This window comes from Sus scrofa, chromosome 3, assembly GCF_000003025.6.
Source record: "Sus scrofa isolate TJ Tabasco breed Duroc chromosome 3, Sscrofa11.1, whole genome shotgun sequence".
In the NCBI taxonomy this organism is placed as follows: Eukaryota; Metazoa; Chordata; class Mammalia; order Artiodactyla; family Suidae; genus Sus; species Sus scrofa.
The window spans coordinates 113,734,693-113,759,246 of record NC_010445.4 but is presented as its reverse complement, the minus strand read 5'-3'; the positions used below and the strand labels follow the sequence as shown (position 1 = coordinate 113,759,246).

Sequence of the window (24,554 nt, the reverse complement as noted above, 5' to 3'; positions counted from 1 at the left end):
CGGGGCCCGCAGGTTGTGGGAGGGCTCAGCCATCTGGCAGAGGATTCCGACGGGAGCTGGGTGGGTTCTTTTCCCTGGGGGACGCTGCCGCGGGAAAACGTGCCACCCAGCACCTGGGGGCGACAGCTTGGGAGAGGTGCTTCTAGGGATTTGGGCTTCTCTGAGGCTGAGAATGGCCCGGGGGCGAGGCGGGGCATGGGCGGGGCGACTGGCGGCGGCAGAGCCCCGGGGGAGGGACTTCATTAGCATAGACCCCGCCCCTCCCCGCGCAGCCCAGCCCAGAAACCGGAGCGGAGGCCGGCCGCGCTCAGCCCCGGCTGCTGAATGGGCGCGCGGCTGCTGGCCCCTGCCCTCCCGCGTGCAGCCCCCGCTCCTGCTCCCGCTCCCGCTCCTGCCCCGCCCCGGCCTCTGCCGGCCGCCGCCATCCGCCGCCCAGGCTGTGAATGAAAGGCCGGCGCCGCCGGGGGCTGGCTGCAGGCGACGCGGCCTCCCGGCAGGCGCTCGCTCCTCCAAGATGTACGGTAAGGAGGGCTCACCCCCTGGGCTCGCAAACTTGCAGGACGTGGACTATTGTCCCCCGGCAGGGCCCCGGCGAGGGCAGGGGGCGCGGACTCGATGCCCCGCTGGGCTCTTTCTGTTGCTCTGTGAGCGCGCGCCTGTATTGGGAAGACAAAGATGCCCAGGGCCGGGGACCCTGGAGTCCTCGAGGTTCTTTGGGCCGCTCGTTTGCGAGCTGTGGGGAGGGTGGGCGGTGGTCCGTCGGGGTGGCGGAAGGGGCTCGGAGGATCCGAAGTGGCTGGGTTCTGGGGAAAGCGAGTCTCCTTTGGAGCCGAGCAGATAGGGGGTGTTGGTGGAGGTGGTCGTGTGACAGCATTTGCAGAATTAACAAAAGCGAGTTGTGCTGGGGAGTTTTATGCGGGAAGCCGGTCCGGGATTGCGGGAGACGCTCGCTGCCTGCCTTGTGCGGGTTCCGAGGACGTGGGAGGCGGTGCCCGCGGTGCAGTGGGCTGGCCAGGGAGCCAGTGCTAGGAGCCTGGGCTCGCCGCCCCTGGATGGTCCTGGCCTCTGCCTGCTCCTGCCGCCCGCGGAACCTAGACTCCCCAAGTTCCAGATTTACCCTCCGCAGTGACGAAGGGGAGAGACGCTGCCGAGGGGGCCGCGGAGCTCTGGGTAGCCGCCTCTGCCTCTCCCCCGACCTCTTTCGCCCCCTTCCATAGCCATCCCTTCAGCTGATAGGCAACAGTTAGCCAGACCTTCATGATCCACTGTTCTGCTTTGAAAATGTACAGGAATTCATCTGGTTTTGGAGGCAGTGTGGGTAAAGAAAAGAGCTCTTTGGGTCCCAGATTGCAGTTCTGAGGAATGGGGCACTGGAGACCCAGACCGGTTTAGAAATCAGCTGCATTACAGATGTTTTGAGCTGGTGTGTGTGTGTGAGAGAGAGAAGCAGACAGACAGACAGACAAAAGGAGAGAGAAGATCCCCATGGACCTTAAGTCCAGCAGAACGCAGGCTTCGGCAGCTATTTAGGGTCAGCAAGAGAGCTGGAGCCATGCTCAGCTCCCAGCCTCACTGCCAGGTGGGGGCTCAGGTGGCATCTGAGGGGTAAGTGTTGGAAGAAAAGCACATTCTCAATTTAACCCATCGCCAAGGCTGCTCAGCTGCCTCGCTCTGCAAACAGACTGTGAGTCACAAAGTTTCTTGGAGGCACAGGAAGCTGAGAGAGAGCACAGAGCAAAGGCGCAGCAGTCGGTGGGCTTCACAATTCAGAGACACTCAGCCTTTTAATCAGTCTCCTTTCCTGCCCCGTTGGTTACACATCTGCATTTCTGAACCACGTGGAAACCTCAGCAGGTCCCTTCAGCAAGTGTCATTTCTCTTGGATGGGCTGGGGGGGGCGGGGGCGGGGGGGGGAGCGAGGTGGGAGGGGAGGTTGGCTTCGAGCTTGTTCTGCTGGCCAGTGGGCACTCTGCAGGGAGGGAGCAAAACATTGTGTTTTATAAGCTAGGAGGTTGTGAGGTTCCCAGGAGAGAGCTATATTTTCTTACTCTCTGTTTTCCCCCCATTTTCTGCAGAGTGAGCAGCCTAAAGCTGCAGATCACTTGACAAAAGCATGTGACTGCAGGGGCACCTGCAGTGGGGAAGGAGTTAGGACAAGGCTCATCAGGATGGGTAAGAATTAGGAACCTTGGCTCTTCTGGGTCACTCGTGGCCCTTAGTCGAGACAGTTGGATGACGGATCGCAGGATCCCTGGACATTGGGGTCTCAGTCTGGCTCTATTGTATGAAGCAAGTCAAGGGCGAGTTGGATGGTACAGAAAGGTGAATGGGGAAGCTGGCCTATCTGGGTGCTGTTTGGGGGTACAGTACAGATTTTCAGTTCTTCTTTATAATATGTTCTTATTCCTCCAGATGCAAACAGAGAGGGTACTTACCCCAGAATCATTTGTAGAAAGAGTCTAATGAAGGGATCCTCTGGGCAGTTGCCTGCAGCAACGTCACACCAGTGCTGGTTGGGAGACAATTACTGGGAGACAATTACTGAGTCTCGCTTAGCGCAAAGCCATGTCTTAGGAGGTGCGGGAGGTGCTCACTCGCCAACGGGAAGGCTCACTGGCCTGCATTTTAGTGTTTTCTTGACTTTCCTGAGCAGAAAAGACTCATGTCAGACTTATCATCATTCTCTCCTCAGAAGCAACAGAGTGATGAGAAAAGATGCGGATGGGGAGCTTGGGAAGGTAGAGAATCATAGGCTTGCAGTTTTTTTGTAAGATTTTTTTTTTTCTCTTATAGTTGATTTACAATCCTAGACTTCTTATATTTGGTTATTTCCCAAGTGATTTATCTAAGGTGACACAGTTAGATGGGAAAGGGCAAAGTGACAACTGAGGCTTCCTAGCCTAGGGCCCCCTCCCTCCCCTGAGGTTCGTGGTAAATGCCACCAGGGCTGTTATTAACCAATGGGCAGTGAGGCCCCCTTGTAGCGCCACCAGTCACCTAAGAGCTTTAGGTAAAATTGTCCCTGGACCATCCACCTTGGTTATGAGACCCGTTATCAATGTGTATAATCTCACTCCTGCTGCCGCCTCTCAGCTGCGGGCTGATCCTGGACAGATCTACTTCCTCTTCCCCCTTGTCCCCTCCTCCCCTTACCTCTGTCCCTGCACCGCAGGCCTCCTGTGTCCTCAGTTTCCCCCATCTTCTTCCTTTTGTCTGTGGGGGAATAAAGGCCACTTGTCTTTGCTGAAGAACACAGCGCCATTTGACAGAACGAATCCTAGGCCTGGGGTCGGCCCACCTCAACCAGAGTCACCTTAGACCAGTGGGTTGGTCTCAGGGGACTTCATCCCTGTCTAGAAAGACGACAGCCCGTCTACCTCCCAGGTCTGTGTGAACCTCAAAGCCGGACACGGGATGTGACGGTGCATTAGAGGAGGTTCTGCCCTCACAGGGCCTGTGCCCTTCAGGTCTTCTTGGGCCTTTACCCATCTCTCTTCCTCTCTGCCAGCTCCTGAGGATGCTGGGTTGTGTCACCTCCCACTCCCCTCAAACCCGCCCCTCGCCCTCCGTAGCCCTTCCAGCCGCTGCACCACAGCAGCTTCTCCTCATCAGACCCTCTCCAGCTGCCTCCTCCCCTGTCACTCATTCCTCAACCCCGGTCCCTTTCTGGAAATGGCTCTCTGAGAAGACGCAGGTGACTCCCCCCCCATCATCAACGCAGGTGGACAAGGCACCTCAAACATAAAAAGCACCTCGTACCAAGGCTCGGAAGATGGTGGGCAGATTCTGTGCAAAAATGGATTCCCATTAGGGGTGTGTGTGTGTGTGTGTGTGTGTGTGTGTGTGTGTGTGTGTGTGTTGGAATTATATAACTAAAAGTTTCCCCATCCCTTTCCCCGGGATGGTCCCGCCTAGGGCGCCCCACTTCCCTACCAGGGGAGGCTGAGCTCTCTAAGAAGTGCCACCCTCCAGAATTAGGGCAGCCGGCCCCCAAGACGATTGGGAAAGGACGTGCCCACAACCAGCGCCTGAGCGGCCCCATCCCGCTAACACAGAAGCTGCTCTAACGAAGCCCTCGTCTCTAGGTGCTGCCTCATCCCCAGCATCTGCCGTTCCCCATGCTCTGTGATTGAGAAAGCGGACTGTAGGGAAAATAGCAACCCAGCAGCGGCGCCCAACTTTCTGTCCATGCGCATGGCACAGCACACGTGTGTGACTGCTGTGGGTGGCGTGGAGATGTACAGGGTGGGGTACAGAGGCTCACCTTTGCAGATGGCACCCTGGATCCTGCTGTTCTCATCGCAGGAGACTCCCAGAACATACACACACACACACACACACACACACACACACACACACACACACACACACACCCATGCTCCAACCGAAGGCAGCCCCGGGGTGCAGTGTAGGGCTTGTTGGGGGGAGAGGGGGGAGATGTGTGGCCTGTGTCCCCCCGCCACCCCCCCATCTCCCTTACTCCCCTTAGGAGGGGGGCAGGGTGAGGGAAGCGTTTTCTCTTTCTTGCTGCTCCCAGTTCAGGAAATTCAAACAGCTGCAGTTTTCCTCTTACGCAAGAGGACATTTATTTATGAATTTTATTTGTAAATAAAAATAAAAAGTTAATATCTCCTTGTAGAGACTCTAGAAAAGGGAGAAGGGGAAAAACCCATCCACAGTCCTGCCCACTAGAAGCCCCGCCTTTTCTGTTGTTACATAAATTATCCCTCGGACTTGTGCTCACCTGCTCTTGCCCTTTCTTTTCTCTTTCTCACCTGCTCTTGGAGCGTCACCCTGGTCACGGTGGTGGCCCTGCCCCTCAGTAACTTTGGACCTGACTTTCTGAGCCTGTTTGCTGGCTCTACAAATCAGGATCATTCAGGACGAGACACCTGCTGCCATGTTCTCATTCGCGTTCTTCAACGCTCTCTTCTCTCTGTTTCTTAATTTATAGAAAGGGGCAAAAATAAAAATAAAAACTTATGTCACATAAGCCTAATAGCAGTGTTTGTGATGCTGTTCCTGGTATAAGCAAAAGAAAAATCTGCTTTGAAAAGCATCTTTTTTTTTTTTTTTTTCTGGTAGTCTTCCAATTCTTCTAGAAAATCTGGAAAATACAGTAAACTATAAACAAGCACAACTGCTTCTACTGTTTGTACACTCTTTCCCTCCATGCATTTGTTTATATAGTTAGAATTATTCATTTTACCTAATTTTGTTTTCTATTTTTTTCTACTTAACATTAGACTATAAACATTCCCCCACCCCCAAGTTAATACAAAATTACTGGCTGCCCTTTAATGCCATTTTAATGTTCTGGAACAGTCCATTGAATGGATGTATAATTTCTTTATTATACATTTAAGTTGTTCATAAAGATTCATTGTTATAACCCTGGGAGGAGTACCTGGTGCCCAAAGCTTTCTCTGAACTTTGAAATAGTTCCCTTGGTTATAACCCTCCAAATGGGTTGATCAAGGCATATAAGTATTTTAAAGCTTTGTTACATGTGGTCAAATTATTTTCAATTTGTATTGATTATACTCCCACTAGCATGTTTGGTTTTGTGTTGTTTTGTTTGTCTTTTTAGGGCCCCACCCGAGGCATATGGAGGTTCCCAGGCTAGGGGTCCATTCAGAGCTATAGCAGCCGGCCTACACCACAGCCACAGCAACACCAGATCCAAGCCATGTCTGTGACCTACACCACAGCTCACGGCAAGGCAGGATCCTTAACCCGCTGAGTGAGACCAGGGATCGAACCCTCAACCTCATGGTTCCTAGTTCAATTTGTTTCCACTGCGCCATGATGGGAACTCCCACTAGCAGTTTTGAGAGCACCTATCTCCTTGTACTTTCAAAAGCATTACAGATTGAGATTTCTTCCTAACTTTTGCAATATGATAGAAAAATCCTATCATTTTAACCTGTATTTTTAATTACTAGTGACGTTAAACACTTCCTATGTTTTCGAACCTTTTGCATTTTAGCAAACTGTCACATGAGTATGAGTACTTTATTTATTGAGGATTTAACCATTTGCCTGTTCTCTGCTTTATGCTTTGTGCGTTGACGGAAATAGACATAAACCATTTATGGAGTGTCGGCTGTATGTGACATCATGGGGGATAAAAAAAAATGTATGAAAGTTCTTTCCATCAGGAAGATGACAGTTTCCGTGGGCAAATGAGTCGTAAAACCTGTAAAAAATTACACAGTAAGAGGCAGATTTGGGGAGTTCCCCTTGTGGTGCAGCGGAAACAAATCCAACTAGTATCCATGAGGTTGCGTGTTCAATCCCTCGCCTTGCTCTGTGGGTTAGGGATCCAGTGTTGCCGTGAGCTGTGGCGTAGGTCGCAGACGCAGCTCAGATCTGGCATTGCTGTGGCTGTGGTGTAGGCTGGCAACTGCAGCTCTGATTCCACCCCTCACCTGGGAACCTCTTGTGCTGCGGGTGTGGCCCTAAAAAAGCAAAGCAAAACAAAACGAAACCCGGCAGAGTCAATAAAATGACACCGGTGGACTGGAGTTACTCTTCAGATGCTCCGCCAGCACTATCTTGAAGTGGAATAGACCCCTGGGAGGTGGAGCCATCTGGGTGGCTTTTGAGGAGGGCAGGTGTCAGTGTGAGGTTCTAAGGGCTGGATTGGGGGTGGGGAGTGGGGGCCACCCCCCAATGGTGGGGGTGGTGGGGGACTTGTGCCCGGTAGACCAGCCATGTGAGTAAGTAGTTGGAGGTGGGGAAACAGAAGACACGTCCAGGGACAGTTTAGGGCAGCTGTCTGGTGCTGGGCAAAATTGAGGTGGAGAATTATGTTGGATGGAGAAGGAGATTTTGTGAAGATAAGAAGTTTTCACTTATCCCTGTGAGCAGTAGGAGCCAGTGAAGAGTTTCAAATGGTCAAATTGCTGATTTGCTCAATGGATGTTTTAAAGAAATGAAACAGGGGGCACAGCGCAGAGTGGGGAGGGGTCGTGGGAAAATGAAGGAAAGAAGAGGAGATAGAAGCTGCGACCACAGGTAGTAACCTAAGGAGTAAAACGACTTTGGACCAGTCACAGTTACGCACATGCAATGGAAGATGTTTGCCCCTTAAAAAAAGCAGTAGGACTCGGTGAGTGGGAAGGGTGCAGGTGGGGATAAGGTGAATTGAAACTTTAAAACAATTCCCATCAGAGAAAAAAAATGTGTGTTATATAAGCAGATATTAAAAATAGTTCTTTTTGAAATAGGTGCTATGAGCTCCTGCTGTGGAACAGTGGAAATAAATCCATGAGGATCTGGGTTCGATCCCTAGCCTCACACAGTGGGCCTGGGATCCAGGGTTGCCGTGAGTTGTGTAGTCTGCAGACACAGCTTGGATCTGGCATTGCTGTGGCTATGACGCAGGCCGGCAGCTTCAGCTCTGATTCAACCCCAAGCCTGGGAACTTTTTCTTTCTAAAAAGAAAAAAAAAAAAGTGCTAAGTTATCTGGAGTAGTAAATCTGTTATAATCTAAGTTGTTCTAAAGAGGATTTGGAGCATATATTTTACACACACACGTGCTACAGTAAGTAAAGAGATCAATGCAAAGAAAATTTAAGAGTAAAACAGGAAAAAAGGAAAAGCCAAAAATAAAGTTGTATCAGGGAAAAAAGACCTACCAACCAACCCTGCTGCAAGTTCAGTTTTGAGCTTCCTATAGCCCAAGAAAGGAGAAAAATCATTTGCAAGACTCAAAGCATATATAAAAAAAAATTTAGTGCAATTGCCTAGGACAAATAAAGCTTTTTGAGAGGCTAAGATCTGAAAGAAATTCCTCCCTGAATTTCTCCTTAAAAAGGAGATATTTCAGGAGTTCCTGTTGTGGCCCGGCGGGTTACAAACCCAACTAGTATCCATGAGGATGTGGGTTCGATCCCTGGCCTCACTCAGTGGGTAAGGATCCTGCATTGCTATGGCTCTGATGTAGGCCTGCAGCTGCAGCTCCGACTTGACCCCAGCCTGGGAAGTTCCATTTGCTGCAGGTGCGGCTCTAAAAAAAGAGCAAAAAAAAAAAAAAAAATTTTTTTAAAGGAGCTATTTAATAAATATCGGTCTAAATTATTCTTTTGAAAACATTGGTCCCTTTATCAGCCCCATCCCAGTGTGTAGAGTAGGAAGACCAGTCCAAATGCAAGTTCAGGGATTCTGACCCCTCCCTCTGAAACTGCTGTGGGCCCTGCTCTCAGCTCCTTCCTGGTTTGCCCTAAGCCAGGACTTGCCGAGGCTCTTTGCTCCCTTTGCAGCTGCTGATGTTATTTCTCCTTCCCCGAAGGAGTATGAGTCTTTGGAGAGGTTGCTCCCTGGAGACGGCATTCCTGCCTCAACCCAGGGAGGCTGTGGGTCCCTCTCATTCATGCGCCTTGTTTCAATGCACTCACGGTCTGGCCATTGACCACAAGCTAACACTTCTCTTGTCTGTGTAGCCCCGGCAAAGCAGGGAGCTCCCTTGCCTTGTTCCCCCCCGCCGCCACCCCCCGCACCTTTCCAGCTGGGAGCCCTGCCTGATACAGAGTAGGTGCTCAGAAACCTTGCCAAAAGCAGGAATCCTGAGCTAGAGGTCATTTCAAAAAGCTATTTCTTTGTGACTTCTGACCCTCTATGTATTAGTTCAGCCTCAACTGTGTTTGGAATAACCATGCAATTATTATTACTTTGTTTCCTTCCTTGGATCCAGCTATGAGCGCAGCAGGTTATGTGCCAAGGACCTTTTGGGTGTTTACTGATTAAATCCTCCCCAAATTCGAGGAGTTGGGAATTATCATTTTCATTTGAGAAATGAGAAAACTCAGGGTCTGAGGGTTTCAGGGACCCACCCCGGCTCCACAGTTGTGTGATGGGGCTGGGATTTGAACCTCGGCCTTCCAGCTTCAGAATGCGGATGCACACTCCCGCCCCCACTGCTGTCCTTAGAATGTTCTGAGTATTTCAGAGAACACGGGTCTTTCCTTTGCAGGGCTCAGCGTACTGCACAGTCGGTGTTGGTTTGGGAAAAGAGTCAGGGATGGAGCCCCGTGGGCACGTGCCTTCTCCTTGGTCCCAGGCTGATCGATGGGGAAGCTGGGAGCCCCCCCTTCTGGTTGGAGTTGCTGCCCCCTCTTTTATCACTTTTTTGCCTTGTCAGAGGGAGAAAGGGCCCTGGGAAGAGTCTGGGGAACCTAGATGAGGAAACGAGGTGAGAGAGGTCAGGAGAGTGGGTCAGTGCCAGTGACGGCAGGAAAAACAGCGGAGCGTGGACGCGCATCTCAGTGCTCATAACATGGCCAGTGCTTGGCCTGGACGACCAAGGACCCCAGAGTCTGGGGCCTTCCATTCACAGAAGGACCGTCTGCTTTTCTGATAGTTTGTCTGTGAACTAAAACTCCTTCCTGGAGCTCCCTGGTGGCTCCTCAGGTTAAGGATCTGGCATTGTTACGGCAGTGGCTTGGCTTGTTGCCGCGGCGAGGTTTTGATCCCTGGCCTGGGAACGTCCTCATGCTGCTGCTGTGGCCAAAAACAAAAACGAAAAAACAAAACCAAACTCCTTCCCTATCTCTTCGGGTCCAGCCAGTCTGGAAGCAGGGACTGCTGTCTTGGAGAGGGGGGGTCAAGGCTGGGCCCTGTGTGTGTGTTGGGGGACCATGGTCCAAGTCTCCAGGGGCCATCTTCTAGCCACAGGACCCTAGATGTTAGTTCCTCTCTCTCTGAGCCCGTTCCTTCCTGTATGACGTGGGGATCGATAATTAGTCTGCTTTGTATAGTGAGCAGGTCAAATGAGGAAATATCCATGTACATGCATTTACATTACAGAGCATTTACCTATGAAAGGGGGTAGTTTCACCATCTGACCAACTCCTGTGGCTGCTTCAGGAGCATGGCCACACCCTCTCCAGATTCAGTGATAATGCCTGCTTATGAGGATGCCTGTGTCATATTTAGACGGTGTAGAATCCTTAGACAGAGGATCTGGCCGTAAGAATGTCAAACCAGGAGTTCCCGTTGTAGCTCAGCAGGTTACAAACCCACCTCGTATCCACTGGGATGCAGGTTTGATCCCTGGCCTCGAGCAGTTGGTTAAGGATCCAGCGCTGCCGTGACCTGTGGTGTGGGTCACAGAGAAGGCTCGGATCCCGAGTTACTGTGGCTGTGGGGTAGGCCAGCCGCTGTAGCTCTGATTCGACCCCTAGCCTGAGAACCTCCAGTTGCCACAGGTGTGGCCCTAAAAAGACAAAAAAAAAAAAACCACACACACACACAAAAAAACAAACCAAACCAAACCCAAAAAACAAAAGAGAATGTCAAACTAGAGCTCCTGCAAGATTGGCAAGCTGGGCACCTGCCTCTGGGAAGTCTGCCTGCCAGGAGGGAGCCCTGAGAGGCACCAGCCATCGTGCTCATGCTGTTGAGTGCTCTCCTGTCTCCTAGAGGCCATCTGCCGATTGGCCGTCCATGACCGTGGCCCTCCCATTCCTGTACCAGAAAGATAAGCAAATCAATTAGACCACAAAGAGGACAGATGCGACGTCTTTCGGTCCAACTATGCTAAATTCTTATGCATTAGTAAAATAAAGCACTGTTGAGTCTGTCATTTCTGTTCCTTATCTCCACTCAGAACAACCCTTGGGTGGTGGATGGCATTACATCTATGGCTGAGCTGGGGAACACAGAGACGCGGAGACCAAGAACGGGCCCAAGGTCGTGCAGCTGGTCCGAGTTCCTTCTCTCCATGGTCTCCTAAGCCAGTGTTCGGAGAGCTGCATGTGAGATTAAAACACCACTTTTGTACCTGATGGCAATAGCAAGGGTCTTGTGCCAAACAACAAATTGCACCACAAGAGAAGAATTCCAAGCTGAGTATTTTTCGTAGGTTGTTACATAGTCTCTTTGTGCCTTGACATCTAGGAATGTGGGTGCTGCATGAGGTTTAGTGCCCTAAGGTGCGTTCCGTAGTCTGCCTGTGAGTCTGAGAATTAGGCATCCTGGGCTCAAACGCTAACATGCTCATTACCCTACAGAAGGACCCAGGTAAATTCACGCATCTGAGAACCCGGAATCTTAGATGCTGAGCTTGGCAGGGCTCCAAGCTTCATCATAACTATTCAGAGAGACTTTTCTTCATGTCCCAACTTTCTTTTTAGGTGAATGGTACTTTAACGTTTATAAATGGTGTGACGAGGAAGCCCTAAGGTACAAGAACATTTACAGAGACCTTGACTGAAGATCTCTTGTAATAAAGCAATGCATTCCTTCCCCAGTACCTCCTAGCTTTTCCCTCCTTGTGCGGGAGGTGTGTTTCGAGAGCAGAATCATACAGGATAGATGCTGGAAAAATCCAGAGCCCTGCAGCCTCTGCCACGCCTTCTCTGTGTCCCCACTGTATCTTATAATTTGCTGTTATTTTTGTCACTTATTTGTCACACTGCATGCCATTTATTTCTTTACACACTCGATCTGTGAACCTCTTGAGGACACAACCTCTACTTTAATTTTCTTTGTTTTCCCTAGGATCTAGGAGAGATCTTTGGTCTGTCGTAAGAGCTCACATGTTGGCATTGAACTATAAGATAATTACATGTGCCTTCATCCATCATACCTACCTGGCGGCCCAGGTTTCTGAGGTACCAGGGATGGTGAGCTGGGGAATCTCTCTAAGGTCAGAGAGAATCCTGTAGTGACAATAGTATTTTATCGTCTTACTATGCCTTCCTGCATCAATCATAGTTTTATATAGAATAAAGAATATGCCAGGAATTCCCATTGTGGCTTAGGGGGTTAAGAACTCAACAAAGTATCCGTGAAGATGCTGGTTTGATCCCTGGCCTCGCTCAGTGGGTTAAAGATCCAGCACTGCTGCAAGCTGTGGTGTAGGTTGCCGATGCAGCTCAGATCTGGCATTGCTGTGGCTGTAGGTTACAGCTGCAGCTCTGGTTTGGCCCCTAGCCTAGGAACTTCCACACACCACCGGTGTGGCCGTTAAGAATATGCCAGAATATAACCATTTGGCTTTTCCTCCAGACTTTCATGGTGTTAGTCATGAGAAACAGCCACTTGGCCTACCGACGAGATGGTTAAGGCAGTTCCTGCATGTTTCCTTCTCGGTTTGTGGCACTTAGAATAAACGTTACCATCATTTTCTTCCAAAAGAAAGGTCACTTTGTAGCATAATTATGAGTAAATCTTCATTTTGCTTTCCATTCATATCGTTTGTGCATTATTCTTTCACAAAACAGGGAAAGATAAAAAGGCTTTTTTGAGGCAAAAGCAAGGAAATGTCTTGTTTGTTGCGGCTTCGAAGCACCGGGCCAGAATGTTCCTGGATAAAGCTCTCTGCAGCTTTGGGCGCCTTTGGTCTCAGGGCTGAAGTTCAGGGGCACCACAAGGAATAGCAGGTGCGCTGACCTGGGCTGAGGGTGCTATACAGACGGTAGAAAAGGGAAAAGCTACCGGCGCGGTCCCATTGGTTCCATCAAACCCCTCGAGAGGGGGCTGGTCCTCCTAGCGAGCCAGGGCCAGTGGTGCTCAGTAGAGTGGACTTGCCTTGCTGTCTTGAGTCCTTTCACCCCAAAGCTATTGCACAGAACCGCTGGGAATGTCCTCTTCCCCCCCAGACAGCCCTGTGGGAGAAGAACAGGGCCGAGTGTTCTGGAGAGGAGTGGGCGGTGCTGGACGTCCTGCAAGGCCTCCTTCTGCTTCCCCAGGGAACATTCTTTTCTGTGGCGGGGGTGGGGCAGGGCCGGAGGAGGGGGCCTTCAGCGCTGAGTCAGACTCTGTTGCTGTGTGAATCAGGGCAAGAGTCTCAACCTCCCTCTCGTGTGGGTTCACCGTCGTAAGCTGGCAGAACTGGGCTGCCTGGTCCTTAAGAGCTTCTCTGTTCTTAACGTCTACAAATGGGTTGGGGCAACTGGGGGAGACAGGAGGGATGGGGGTGCCTCCCCAGCAGGAATTTTCCAAAGATCTTAGTCGTAACACAGGACTGGGGTCTCAGGTCCTTCATGTAACCTGGCCTTGCATCCGTTTCCTCGTTGACGAGATGGGGTTAATGCTCCCTTTGTTAACTCAGACGGTGTCTGTCCTGGGGTTCCTGTTGCACAGAGGATGCTGATCGGTAGGTGGGGGGAGGCGAGGATAAGAGCCAGTGCTGGGCGCTGTGATTCCGACCCTCTGTACGTTCAGGTTTCACAAGAGTCCTGTGTGGGAGACATTCTTTTTTCCCCTCTCCCATTGTCAGATAAGGATACCAAAGTTCAGAGAAACTAAATGCCTTGTCCAGGGTCATCCAGCGCCTTAAGTGGCATAACTAAGAACCAGATCTGTCTTTTTTCCCAACCCTATTCTCTTTTATTCCGAATGGACTCTTATTTAAAACACTATTATTAATTGGATTGCATCTACATTTAAGACTTTTGTGTACCAAAGGACACTACCCAGAGAGTGAAAAGGCAGCCCACAGAACGGGGACCATGAGAATATTTGTGAATCGTATATCGGATAAGGGATTTCCATCCAGAATATATAAAGAATGCCTACAACTCAACAACAGAAAAACAACTTGATTTAAAAATGGGCAAAGCCTTGCTCAGTGGGTTAACGATCCGGCGTTGCCGTGAGCTGTGGTGTAGGTTGCAGACGCGGCTCGGATCCCGCGTTGCTGTGGCTCTGGCGTAGGCCGGTGGCTACAGCTCCGATTCAACCCCTAGCCTGGGAACCTCCATATGCCGCGGGAGCGGCCCAAGAAATAGCAACAACAACAACAACAACAACAAAAAAAGACAAAAGACAAAAAAAAAAAAAAAAAAAAAAAAAAAGAAAAAAAAAAAAAAAAAAAAAAAAAAAAAAAAAATAAAATGGGCAAAGGAGGAGTTCCTATTGGGGCTCAGCCGTTTAAGGACCCAATGTCGTCTCTGTGAGGAACCCTGGCCTTGCTCTGTGGGTTAAGGTTTTACTGTGGCTGTAGGCTGCAGTGTAGGTCATGGATGTGGCTCAGATCCAGTGTTGCTGTGGCTATGGTCTAGGTCACAGATGCAGCTCCAACTTGACCCTTCGCCCAGGAACCTCCATAGGCTGCAGGGTGCAGCCACAACAAGAAAAAAAAAAAAATGGGCAAAGGACTTAAATAGACATGTCTTCAAAGATGATGTATGCATGACCAGCAAGTACATGAAAAGATGCTTAATATCACTAATTATTAGGAAAATGCAAATCAAAACGGCAGTGATGTGCTGTTTCACACTGATGAGAATGGCTGTTATCAAAAAACCAGGAAATAACAAGTGTTGGTGAGGGTGTGAAGAAATTAGAACCGTTGTGTACGGCTGGTGGGAATATAAAATGGAATAGCCACTCTGCAAAACAGAATGGCACTTCATCCAAAAATTAAAAACAGAGTTCTTGTCGTGGCGCAGCAGAAACAAATCCGACTAGGAACCATGAGGTTGCGGGTTTGATCCCTGGCCTCACTCCGTGGGTTAAGGATCTGGCATTGCTGTGGCCGTGGCCTAGGCCGGCGGCCACAGCTCCGATTAGACCCCTAGCCTGGGAACCTCTGTATGCCGTGGGTGTGGCCCTAAAAATACAAAAGGAAAAAATTCAAGGCAGAATTACCATATGATCCAGCAATCCAATTTCTGTATATATACCCAAGGAGGTGAAAGCAGGACCTCAAGCAAATGTTGGCCTACCCATGTCCATAGCAGCATCATTTAAACCAGCCAAAGGTGGACGCTACCTAAGTATATATTGACAGATGAATGAACAAACACGCAGTGGAATATTTTAACCTTAAAAAGGAAGGAAATTCTGACACATACCACAAAATGAATGAACCCTGAGGACATCATGCTAAGTGAAATAAGCCAGTCACAAAATGACAGACCCTGGATGATTCCACTTATATGAGGTGCCAGATAGTCAACTTCCAAGAGACGGAAAGTGAGCTGGTGGTTGCCAGGGGCTGAGGAGTTGGGGTCTGGAGAGTTGTTTAGTGGGTACAGAGTTTTGCAAGGTGAAAAGCGTTCTGGAGCATAAAGCAGGCCAGGCTGATGACATAGTATTTGTCACCTTATTTATTTTTATTTTATTTTTATTTATTTATTTATTTTTGCTTTTTAGGGCCTCACCCGAAGCATATGGAGGTTCCCAAGCTAGGGGTCAAATTGGAGCTGTAGCTGCCGGCCTACCCCACAGTCACAGTAACGCTAGATCTAAGCCGCATCTGCAACCCACAGTTCACAGCAACGCTGGATTCTTAACCCACTGAGCAAGGCCAGGGAACCGGCAACCTCATGGTTCCTAGTCAGATTCATTTCCGCTGAGTCACGATGGGGGCTCCGCATTTGTCACCGTATTGCTTGCAACGTATATAAAAGGAGACCCAGAAACTGATATCATCATATTCTTAGAATCTTTAGAAAACTCCTCTACTTAAGACTGTTATTAAAGTGCTATCTTTTGGAGTTCCTGCTCTGGCGCAATGGGTTAAGGATCTGACTGCAGCTGTTGTGCAGGCACAGGTTTGATTCCCATCCCGTGCAGTGGGTTAAAGGATCTGGCATTGCAGCAGCTGCGGCTTTGATTCAGTCCCTGGTCCGGGAACTTACATATGCCATGGGCGTGGACATAAAGAAAAAAAAAGCCCATGTCTGTGACTGCATTTTGTTAAAGTGGCTGCAGGAATGATTATCAGATTTGGAGGTTCTGTTACAGGTGGTTTGATTTAATGGCAGATGCATTATTCACCTTGCAGAGGCAGGTGTGTCTCAAGGAGCTAGTCACTGTCCTTCTGAGCTGTGAAACTGAGGTACCAGGAGAGGTCATGTGACTGCCAGTGGCTGGGGGGAAGCGTTAGACATACCCCACCGAAGAAAACAAACAGTGAATTTAGATGTCAGCCTCCAATGAACCACCACAGTTGGTGCTTGAAATTGCAGGTTGATTTTTAATGGAGCTGCTTTCACACAGGCAACTCTAAATGGTCTACTCTTAGGTCAGCAGCAATAACCTTTATTATTTACCAAAAAAGTGAATGCTAGATTATTGTTGTGGCTCAACTGATTAAGGGCCCGATGTTGTCTCCCAGAGGATTTGGGTTCAATCCCTGGCTTCGCTCAGCAGGCTAAGGATCTGGGTGTTGGATCTTCGTAGGTGGAAGATGAGGCTCAGATCCAGGGTTGCCGTGGCTGTGACATAGATGTCAGCTGCAGCTCTGATTCAGCCCCAAGCTTGGGAACTTCCATGTGCCACAAGTATGGCTAAAAAGAAAAACGAACAAAAGCTAATGCCACCAAAAAATTAAAAATTAAAAAAATGGAGTTCCCGGAGTTCCACTTGTGGCTCAGTGGTTAATGAACCTGACTAGTATCCATGAGGACGCAGGTTTGATCCCTGGCCTTGCTCAGTGGGTTAAAGATCCAGCGTTGCCGTGAGCTGTGGTGTAGATTGCAGACACGGCTCAGATCCCCAGTTGCTGTGGCTGTGGTATGGGCCAGCCGCTACAGCTCCAATTCAACTCCTAGCCTGCGACCCTCCATATGCCGCCCGAAAAACACAAAAGACAAAAACAAACAAACACACAAAACCAAAAGGAGTTCCCTGGTGGCTCAGCAGGTTGAAGATCCAGTGCTGTCACTTCTGTGGCATGGGATCCACCCCTGGCCTGGGAACATATGTACGCCTCGCGTGCAGCCAAAACAAGCAAACAAACAGCTAATGCCACACGAGAGAGTGCCAGCCTGTCATCAGTGCGCGTGTACTAGCCCTGAAAGAAACCCCCTAGAATACCAACAGTAGTTATTTCTGGGTGATGGGCTCCCAGATGATTTTTATGCTTTCTTTTAAAAACTATTTGGTATTTTTCACATGTTGTGTTGTGAGCATTTGTTTTAATGGCAGCACATAAATATAATCCAAAGTGGTTTTCATTATCAAAGGCCTGTGGCTGGTTATCATACATCTTCTAATTATGTTTTAGATATGATGAGGCAAGAATACATGCAAAAACCAATCAATGAGGATATAGAGGGTAGAAATCAGGAGTTCCTGTTGTGGCTCAGTGGAAACGAATCTGACTAGCATCCATGAGGACGCAGGTTTGATCCGTGGCCTCGCTCAGGGGGTTAAGGATCCAGCGTTGACATGAACTGGGGTGTAGGCCAGTGGCTACAGCTCTGATTCCACCCCTAGCCTGGGAACCACCATATGATGCCAAAAAAACAAAAAAACAAAAAAAAACCCAGGGGAAAAAAAGTTAGAAATCAGATAGTGGTGGTGAGGGGATTGATTGGAAATAGGAACTCCCCCCCACCGCCCCGGCCTCAAGGTGTGTGGAGTTTTGGGGCCAGGGGTCAGATCCAAGCTGCAGTTGTGACCTCTACTGCTGTGGCAACACAGGATCCTTAAACACACTGTGCTGGGCTGGGGAACTGAACCTGCATCCCAGCGCTGCTGAGATGCCTCCGATCCCATTGCACCACAGTGGGAACTCTGAAAGGGGAACTCTTTGAGGGCATCCCAAATGTTCTGTCTCTTGTTTGGGTAGTGGTTACACAAGTGTATAAACAGTTGCTGAAACTCAAGGCACTGAACTGGTAAGATCCGAGGATCTGCGGCATGTTAATTATATTGCAATAAGACAGCAGGAAGCCCAGGAAAAGAAGAAAACATGCATGCAAACAATCTCAGGTCTGTTTTGCATCGCTGGCAGTCCATGCGCCAGAAGACAGCCAGGGATTTGTGCCAGCCGGCACCGGGCTCTTACCCACCCGAAGCCCAGCGTGGTCCCCAGCATCCCAGTGAACGCGCTCATTGAGAGCTGCTGGCCGGGTGCGCGCTGGTAGAAAACTTCTGTGTGGAGCAGAGGGCGGAAGAAGCTGACCCAGGAAGTCCAGCCCGGCACTGCCAGCTGGGAGGCTGATGGTGCCAGCAGGGCTGTGGGCAGAAGGCCCATTAAGAGGGCCATCTGGTGTAAGGCCTTTTGAGCACTGCCCTTGGCATTGCTGACTCTTGCTGGACCGTAAATGTCAGAACACAGCCCGGCTTGACCAGGCCCACAGCCCCGTCTCAGCATCCACACAGGCATGGCCGATGGCTAAACAGGGTTGGGTGTTTGTGCAGGATTGATTTTTCCACTTCCTCCTTGGGGCTTCTGTGACTTCGCAGGGATGTCGTTTTCCTAAGAATGCACGGCCTTTAATGGCCTAAGTATTCACCTGTTTCTTAATAATGTGCTGGCTCGGGACATCTCTGCACAAAGACCTATGAGTCCCTGGCTAAAAATGCATTTATTTGTCTAACAGCACAAGGAAGTGAATAAATCTCAGCGTCTCCTTGGCAGCCTCATTGTGAAGACCCTAGCTAGCATCCCATAGGCCTGGGTTGGAATCCCACTACCCCAGGTAGCAGTTGTGTGACTATGGATAGGTTTCTGAACTGTGCTAAGCCTCATTTTCCTCATCTGGGAGATGGGGACATAGACCCCGCCTCAGTGTTGTTGGGAGGGTTAAATAAAATAATGCATTCCACCTGAGGCCTAGTGGGAGCTTAATGTTAGCTGATGCTGATGTTTGTTTTGGTTTGGAGTTTTTTGGGCGGGACCTGAGGCATGTGGAAATTCCCAGCCCAGGGATTGAACCCGCGCTGTCCTTGCGAGCTGCGCCACAGCTGTGGCAATGCCGGATCCTTAACCTGCTTCATCGCAGGGGAACTTGCAAGCCGTTGGTGAGGTTAATAGGAGTGGTCATGACACATGTTTTACTATCAACTGACCCTATTCAATGACAGCATAGAGGCAGCCTCCCCTCCAGAGGCCGAGGCTCTGCTTTGGAGGAAGCGATGTCCACTCACCATTTCAAGCTCTTTAAGGAGTCATCCCTGGCCAGCTGGGTTTCTGCTTTCAGAGACCCCCTCTGCTTAGCTGCTTTCTCAGACTATCCTCCTTTTGCTTCTTGCAATGTGGGCAGAACCTGCTGGAGGGACTTTCTTCCTCATGCAGGTAGGTGTGCAGTACTCCCACACGCACTAGAACTGCCCTATTACAACTGGGTCTTGGCCCTGCTTGGCCCGGCTGCTTACTTGGCATTTTTAGTGCGGCTCCACCTAGCCCTTGTTTTGCTTTTTTTTTTTCTTCTTCAGAATTCTGGTGCTTGCTCCTAATTCTGTTTTGCATTTCAAAAGGGGTTGCTTCTGAAACTTCCCTGTGGCACCACAGTCACCCAGGTCCTGGCTTTATCTTTCAGCAGCTCTGGGCACAGTGCCCGTTCTGTGTTCCGGCACCACCGCTCCTGCTGTGACAGACTCTCTGATTATATATTTGGACTTTTGAATGATTGATGTTGGAATCTCAGCCTTTCAGAGTGTGTGTCTCAGATCTGTTGGTTCATCTGTATATTTAAAGCACTCACACTTGCTTTCGATCATTTTGGCTCCGTAACAATGAAGCTTCCTCTGGTTTCTATATTTGATGCTGTGTGTTCATTTGGAAAGCTAGAGGTGAGTAACCCTGCTTTTTATAGTCTGCCTGATGACCACCAAAGGAGACTGGACATATTTTGGGAATGGGGAAAGCATAAATGTGTGGTAAATTTTAAGTCCCAGTTTTTTATTAGTTCTTCGCTCCGAACTTAAACCAAACCACCAGTGAAATTTCTAACAATGCGTTGTTTTCATGTGATGGATTCTACGTTCTGTGCTACACACCCCTTGAGGGCAGCGCATTGGAGTTATCCATTGGAAGCCTTCTTATCCTCCATGGTTCATGTGCTCTTACAAAAACGGGGGGGGGGGAGTTCCCATTGTAGCTCAGTGGGTTAAGAACCAAATTAATATCCCTGAGGACGCAGATCTGATGCCTGGCCTTGATCAGTGGGTTAAGAATCTGGTGTTGCTATGAGCTGTGGTGTAGGTTGCAGATGCAGCTCAGATCCCATGTGGCTGTGGCTGTGGTGTAGGCCAGCCATTGCAACTCGGATTCAGCCCCTAGCCCGGGAATGTCTATATGCCACAGGTGCAGCCCCCCCAGAGTAAATAAATAAATAAATTGAATTTAAAAACTTGAATGCCTCAATGTACCGAGTAGCAGGTACTCAGATGGATAAATTTCAGATGAATGAATCCCAGTAGGCGCTCAGAACTCCTTACAGACAGCGCTGCACATAAGCAATAACCCCCTGCCCCCGTCTTGATCGCATTTATTAGATTCCTTGGGTTTTAAAGGTCCACAAAGTGCTTCCTTCCAATATATGTAACCAATGTACTGCTTATATGGATAAACAAAGTTTATAAAGTGAGTACCAATTACATTATAAAATGCCACCCGTGCCCTGTTAGCAGTAATTCTATCGTCAAAGCTTCGGAACACCTCCAGGGTCCTAAGGCCACACTGGAGGCAGAAGGCCTCAGGGCCACCTCAGAAGTGGACCCCCGGCCCGAGGCCCTGCTCTGCTTCTGATATCGGAGGCAGCCTGGAGCTCCTCAATTATTCACGCCTGGGAAGAGCTGAGCCTGCCAAGGCCACCTGTCCCCGTGGTCCGTGCAGAGGTAAACCAAGCATTCTGGTGGTGGTGTTTTTAAATCAGTGTTTCCCGTGATCTCCTCGGATGCTTCTAAGCCAGCAGTCAAGGCAGCTGAGCTCCCGCCCCTCCTCTCCCCTGATGGTCATTCCCCACTTGACTCTGATTGAGACTCCGAGGTCAGCTCTACCGGAAACCTGGCCACAAGGTCACCAGCGGGGGCCTGACTGCTGAGCCTTCACCTTCTCAGTCCTGCTGTTTTTTTCCCCTCCTGACCATTTTCGTCTTTTGAAACTCACCTCCCTGCCAACAGCTGTGACACGGTGCCCTCCGGGGCCTCACAGGCTGTGCGGATGCTGGGAGGCCCTGCCATTCCTGTCTCTAATGTCCCCTAGAAAGCCCCTCCGCTTGGCCTTCAGCTGTCAACCCTGATTGGTGGCCTCGCATGGAAAGGGAGGGAGAAGGCCCAGCTTAGCCGGCGTCCCGCCCACCCACCTCTGGTCCTGATCCCAAATGTCACCCCGTGGCTCTGGGGCCTCGGAGACACCGTACCAAGCCTCTCCTTCTCCCCGACTTCCCCGCCCCATGTCTCCTTCACCAGGGGCTAAAGATGGACTATGCTCCACCCACCTGTGTTGCACACTCAGCCAGGGTGACTCCCCTACCTTTGTCACACCTCCGGCTGGATGCTCCCAGTTCATGGTCTTGTCTTGCTGCTCTGCCAGGGCTGCCCCACTCTTCATGGCCTCCTGGACACACCCCGTCCAACTAGTCACAGGAAGGAGTTCCTTACACATTCTAAGCCCAAGAAAGGTGGCTGTTATTTAGCATAGTGATAGTTCTCCCGCTTGGCCTGGCATCCGAGGGCGTCTCACCACCCGGCCCCTCCCTGACACCCCGGCTTCCCTCACGCTGCCCGGGACAGACTGGCCCGCTGACTTTGCTCAGAGAGCTCCCTTGGGCTTGGCTCCTCCAGGCTTTTGTAGATGCTGTTCCCACTGCCTGGAAAGCCCTCCTTGTCCTCATTGTCAACGTGTTACCTACACCCCACTGCTGCTGGCAAGCATCTAAACTGCAGTAATGCCTCCAGTCTCTGATGTCCCAGCACACTGGCTCACTGACTCAAGTGACACTTGTCCTTTTGTTATGGCCGCTTGAGCACGTGCCCAAGGGGATGGGGTTTTGTGCGTTCTGGGTTTTTCTTTTTTCATCTGTGTCTAATGGACTTGATGTGTTTGTGTTGCATGCCTGCATGTGTGCACGAATAAATGAGATGACTGCCAAGTCTTTAATTAGCTCCAGCGAGAGCCAAGCTGAGCAAGTACAGAAAACAGTCCCTGTGTGTGTGTATGTGTGTGTGTGTGTGAGTGTGTGTTTTAAACGCTTGGATTCCAAATCTTTGAACAGTAAATTATTCCCATCAGATTTTGTGAGGTGTCGCATACGAAAGAGAAAATGGGGAAGATTTTTAAATTATATCTATTTTAAATTAATGAAGAGTACATAAAACATTTTTGTTGGGAGAGGAAATTCAAATAAAAACTAAAGCTCTAAGTTAAAGCTGTCCAAAGAACTTTCAGCAATGAGGCAAATGTCTTTTTTTTTTTTTTTTTACTTTTTAGGGCTGCACCTGCAGCATATGGAGGTTCCCAGGCTAGGGGTTGAAGCGGAGCTACAGCTGCTGGCCTACACCACAGCCACAGCAGTGCCAGATTTGAGCCGCATCTGCAACCTACACCACAGTTCACGGCAACGGCAACGCCGGATTCTTAACCCACTGAATGACTCAGGGATCAGACCCGCAACCTCATGGTGACTAGTCGGATTTGTTTCCGCTGTGCCACAAGGGGAGCTCTGAGGCAAATGTCCTGTATCTGTGCTCCCCAATGAGATAGCCACTAGCCATTCGGGACTATTGGACACACACAGCAAGGCTAGTGTGTCTGAGGAACTGAATTTTCAATTTTATTTAATTTAAATTACCTTTTTTTGGGCCACGCTTTTTCCCATAGCATGCAGAACTTCCAGGGTCAAAGGTCAAACCCGAGCCGCAGCAGTGACAATGGCAAGTCCTTAACCACTAGGCCACCAGGGAACTCAGAATTTTATTTAATTTAAGTAATCAAGAGTGACTGGTGGCTACCTTGTCCCCTCATCCCTAGGTGCCCAGCTCCAGGCTCCCCCAGAGGTAACCACTGATGTCCCCACAGTGTATGTCTTTCTGGGTCTTTCTTTGTGCATTTACAGCTTATTTCACCCCATGCTTACATACGAGCCAAGTGTGTTTGGCCAGTGAGTGTTTCACACAAATGGCCATGAGATTTCTGTCGCCTCCTTGTTCATTAACAATATGGTTGAGGAGTTCCCATCGTGGCGCAGTGGTTAACGAATCCGACTAGGAACCATGAGGTTGCGGGTTCGGTCCCTGCCCTTGCTCAGTGGGTTAACGATCCGGCGTTGCCGTGAGCTGTGGTGTAGGTTGCAGACGCGGCTCGGATCCCGCGTTGCTGTGGCTCTGGCGTAGGCCGGTGGCCACAGCTCCGATTCGACCCCTAGCCTGGGAACCTCCATATGCTGCGGGAGCGGCCCAAGAAGTAGCAAAAAGACAAAACCAAAAAAAAACCAAAAAAAAAACAAACAATATGGTTGAAGTGCTGTGGGAGTGATGCTCTTAGCTCTGCTTTATCCCTTCATTTTAGCTGCTGCGCCGTCTCCATTGCATGGATGCTCCCGGGTTTATTCGGCCAGACCCCTGTGGATAAACATTTCGTTTGTTTCCAAACAAAGCTTCCCATCCATTCTTATCCGCTTCCCTGGGCGTGTGAGCAGGTGCAGGTCCTGAGGAGAGGATTTCGGAACCAAGGGGAGGAAAAATACTGATATTCCACCTATGGTCCTCCCAGCCCTGGTTCTCCCGTACCGAGCCTGCAGGGGCAGGGCAGACCAGCCCTTCCAGCCCCTGTGTCTGAGACAGTGCAGGGGAGCCCTTGTAATTATGATTACTTTTTTGTAGGAAGCAGGCAATCGTGTTCCGCTCTGATCTTTGTTTTCACTCCCCCTGCTGAGAAGCTGAAACCTAGATTTTGTCCAACAGGCTGTGATGAGCTCTGAAAATTCTGAGACATTAATAACAACTTGAAGATGACAGACCCAGACAGCATGCATCTGCGAGCTGAGTTCAGTGCAGACTCGAGGACAATCTGGCATGTTGAGTGCCTCGTATTTAGGTTTCCTGAACATGTTCAGTAGACCCATCTGGGGCCACACACGTGCGATAACTGGGTTTAAAGGTCCACGTATTTGCTAGCACTTGATACTGGGTGTTGAGCAATGAGTAAAACAAAGATTCATTGTATGATCTGCACCGGAGTCACTTTCTCAATGAGGGAAGGGAGGTCCAGGCCTTGGGAATGGCCAGGAGTTAGTGTAAATTAAAGCGAGAAGGGACACCTGCTTCTGGGAGCCACAGGGTATCTTACGCAATACATTTTCCACCTCATTTCAAAGGATGCTGAAAGAAGCCTTATTAAAGATTCCACACCAAATTTTCTTGTCCCCGGGGTGATTTAAAATTCAACCCCAGAGGAGTTAGGGATGGCTGAGCTGGGATGAAAAATGGAGGAGGAAGTGATGAACAACCCGTAGCATCCTTTCCCTTAGAAATGTCCCCACCACCGCCAGGAGCTGGCCTGGGCCACGCTGATCAACAAAGAACCGGAAGCCAGCACAGGAAGCGGGGAGAAAGAGGCTCCGAGGGAAAGGACCCTGCCCCTCAGGCAGAGGGCCGAGCCGAATCGGGGCGGGCATTGCCGAGAGCCATGCAGCGTTCTTGGAAGTGAAAACAAAGGACAGAGTTCACTGGGGTTTAATAATCCAACAGGTCGAGCTGTTTTCTTTTCTCCACATCCCCTGTCCTAATTTCAGCACAATTTTCATAGCCTGGGCCAGACTCTGCATGTAGTCTACTCCCTTCATACCTTTCTCATTAAACAGTCCATGCGAGGGATTTTTCCAGGCTGTCACCTAGTCTTCCAAAGGATGCCAGTGAGGTT

The 24,554-nt window shown here is 49.9% G+C and overlaps 1 protein-coding gene across 5 annotated transcripts in view; it reads left to right on the top strand.

The window, feature by feature from the left end:
- Positions 291–24,554, top strand: part of EFR3B (EFR3 homolog B) — an 88,207-nt gene continuing 63,943 nt past the window's right edge. For 2 of the 5 annotated variants that reach the window (XM_021087771.1, XM_021087770.1), the window contains exon 1: positions 291–521. In XM_021087771.1, coding sequence (XP_020943430.1) covers positions 515–521 — 7 coding nt within the window. In that variant the 5' untranslated portion in view covers positions 291–514. The remainder of the gene's footprint in view (positions 522–24,554) is intronic. The other 3 variants (XM_021087769.1, XM_021087772.1, XM_021087773.1) reach the window with 3 other exon arrangements.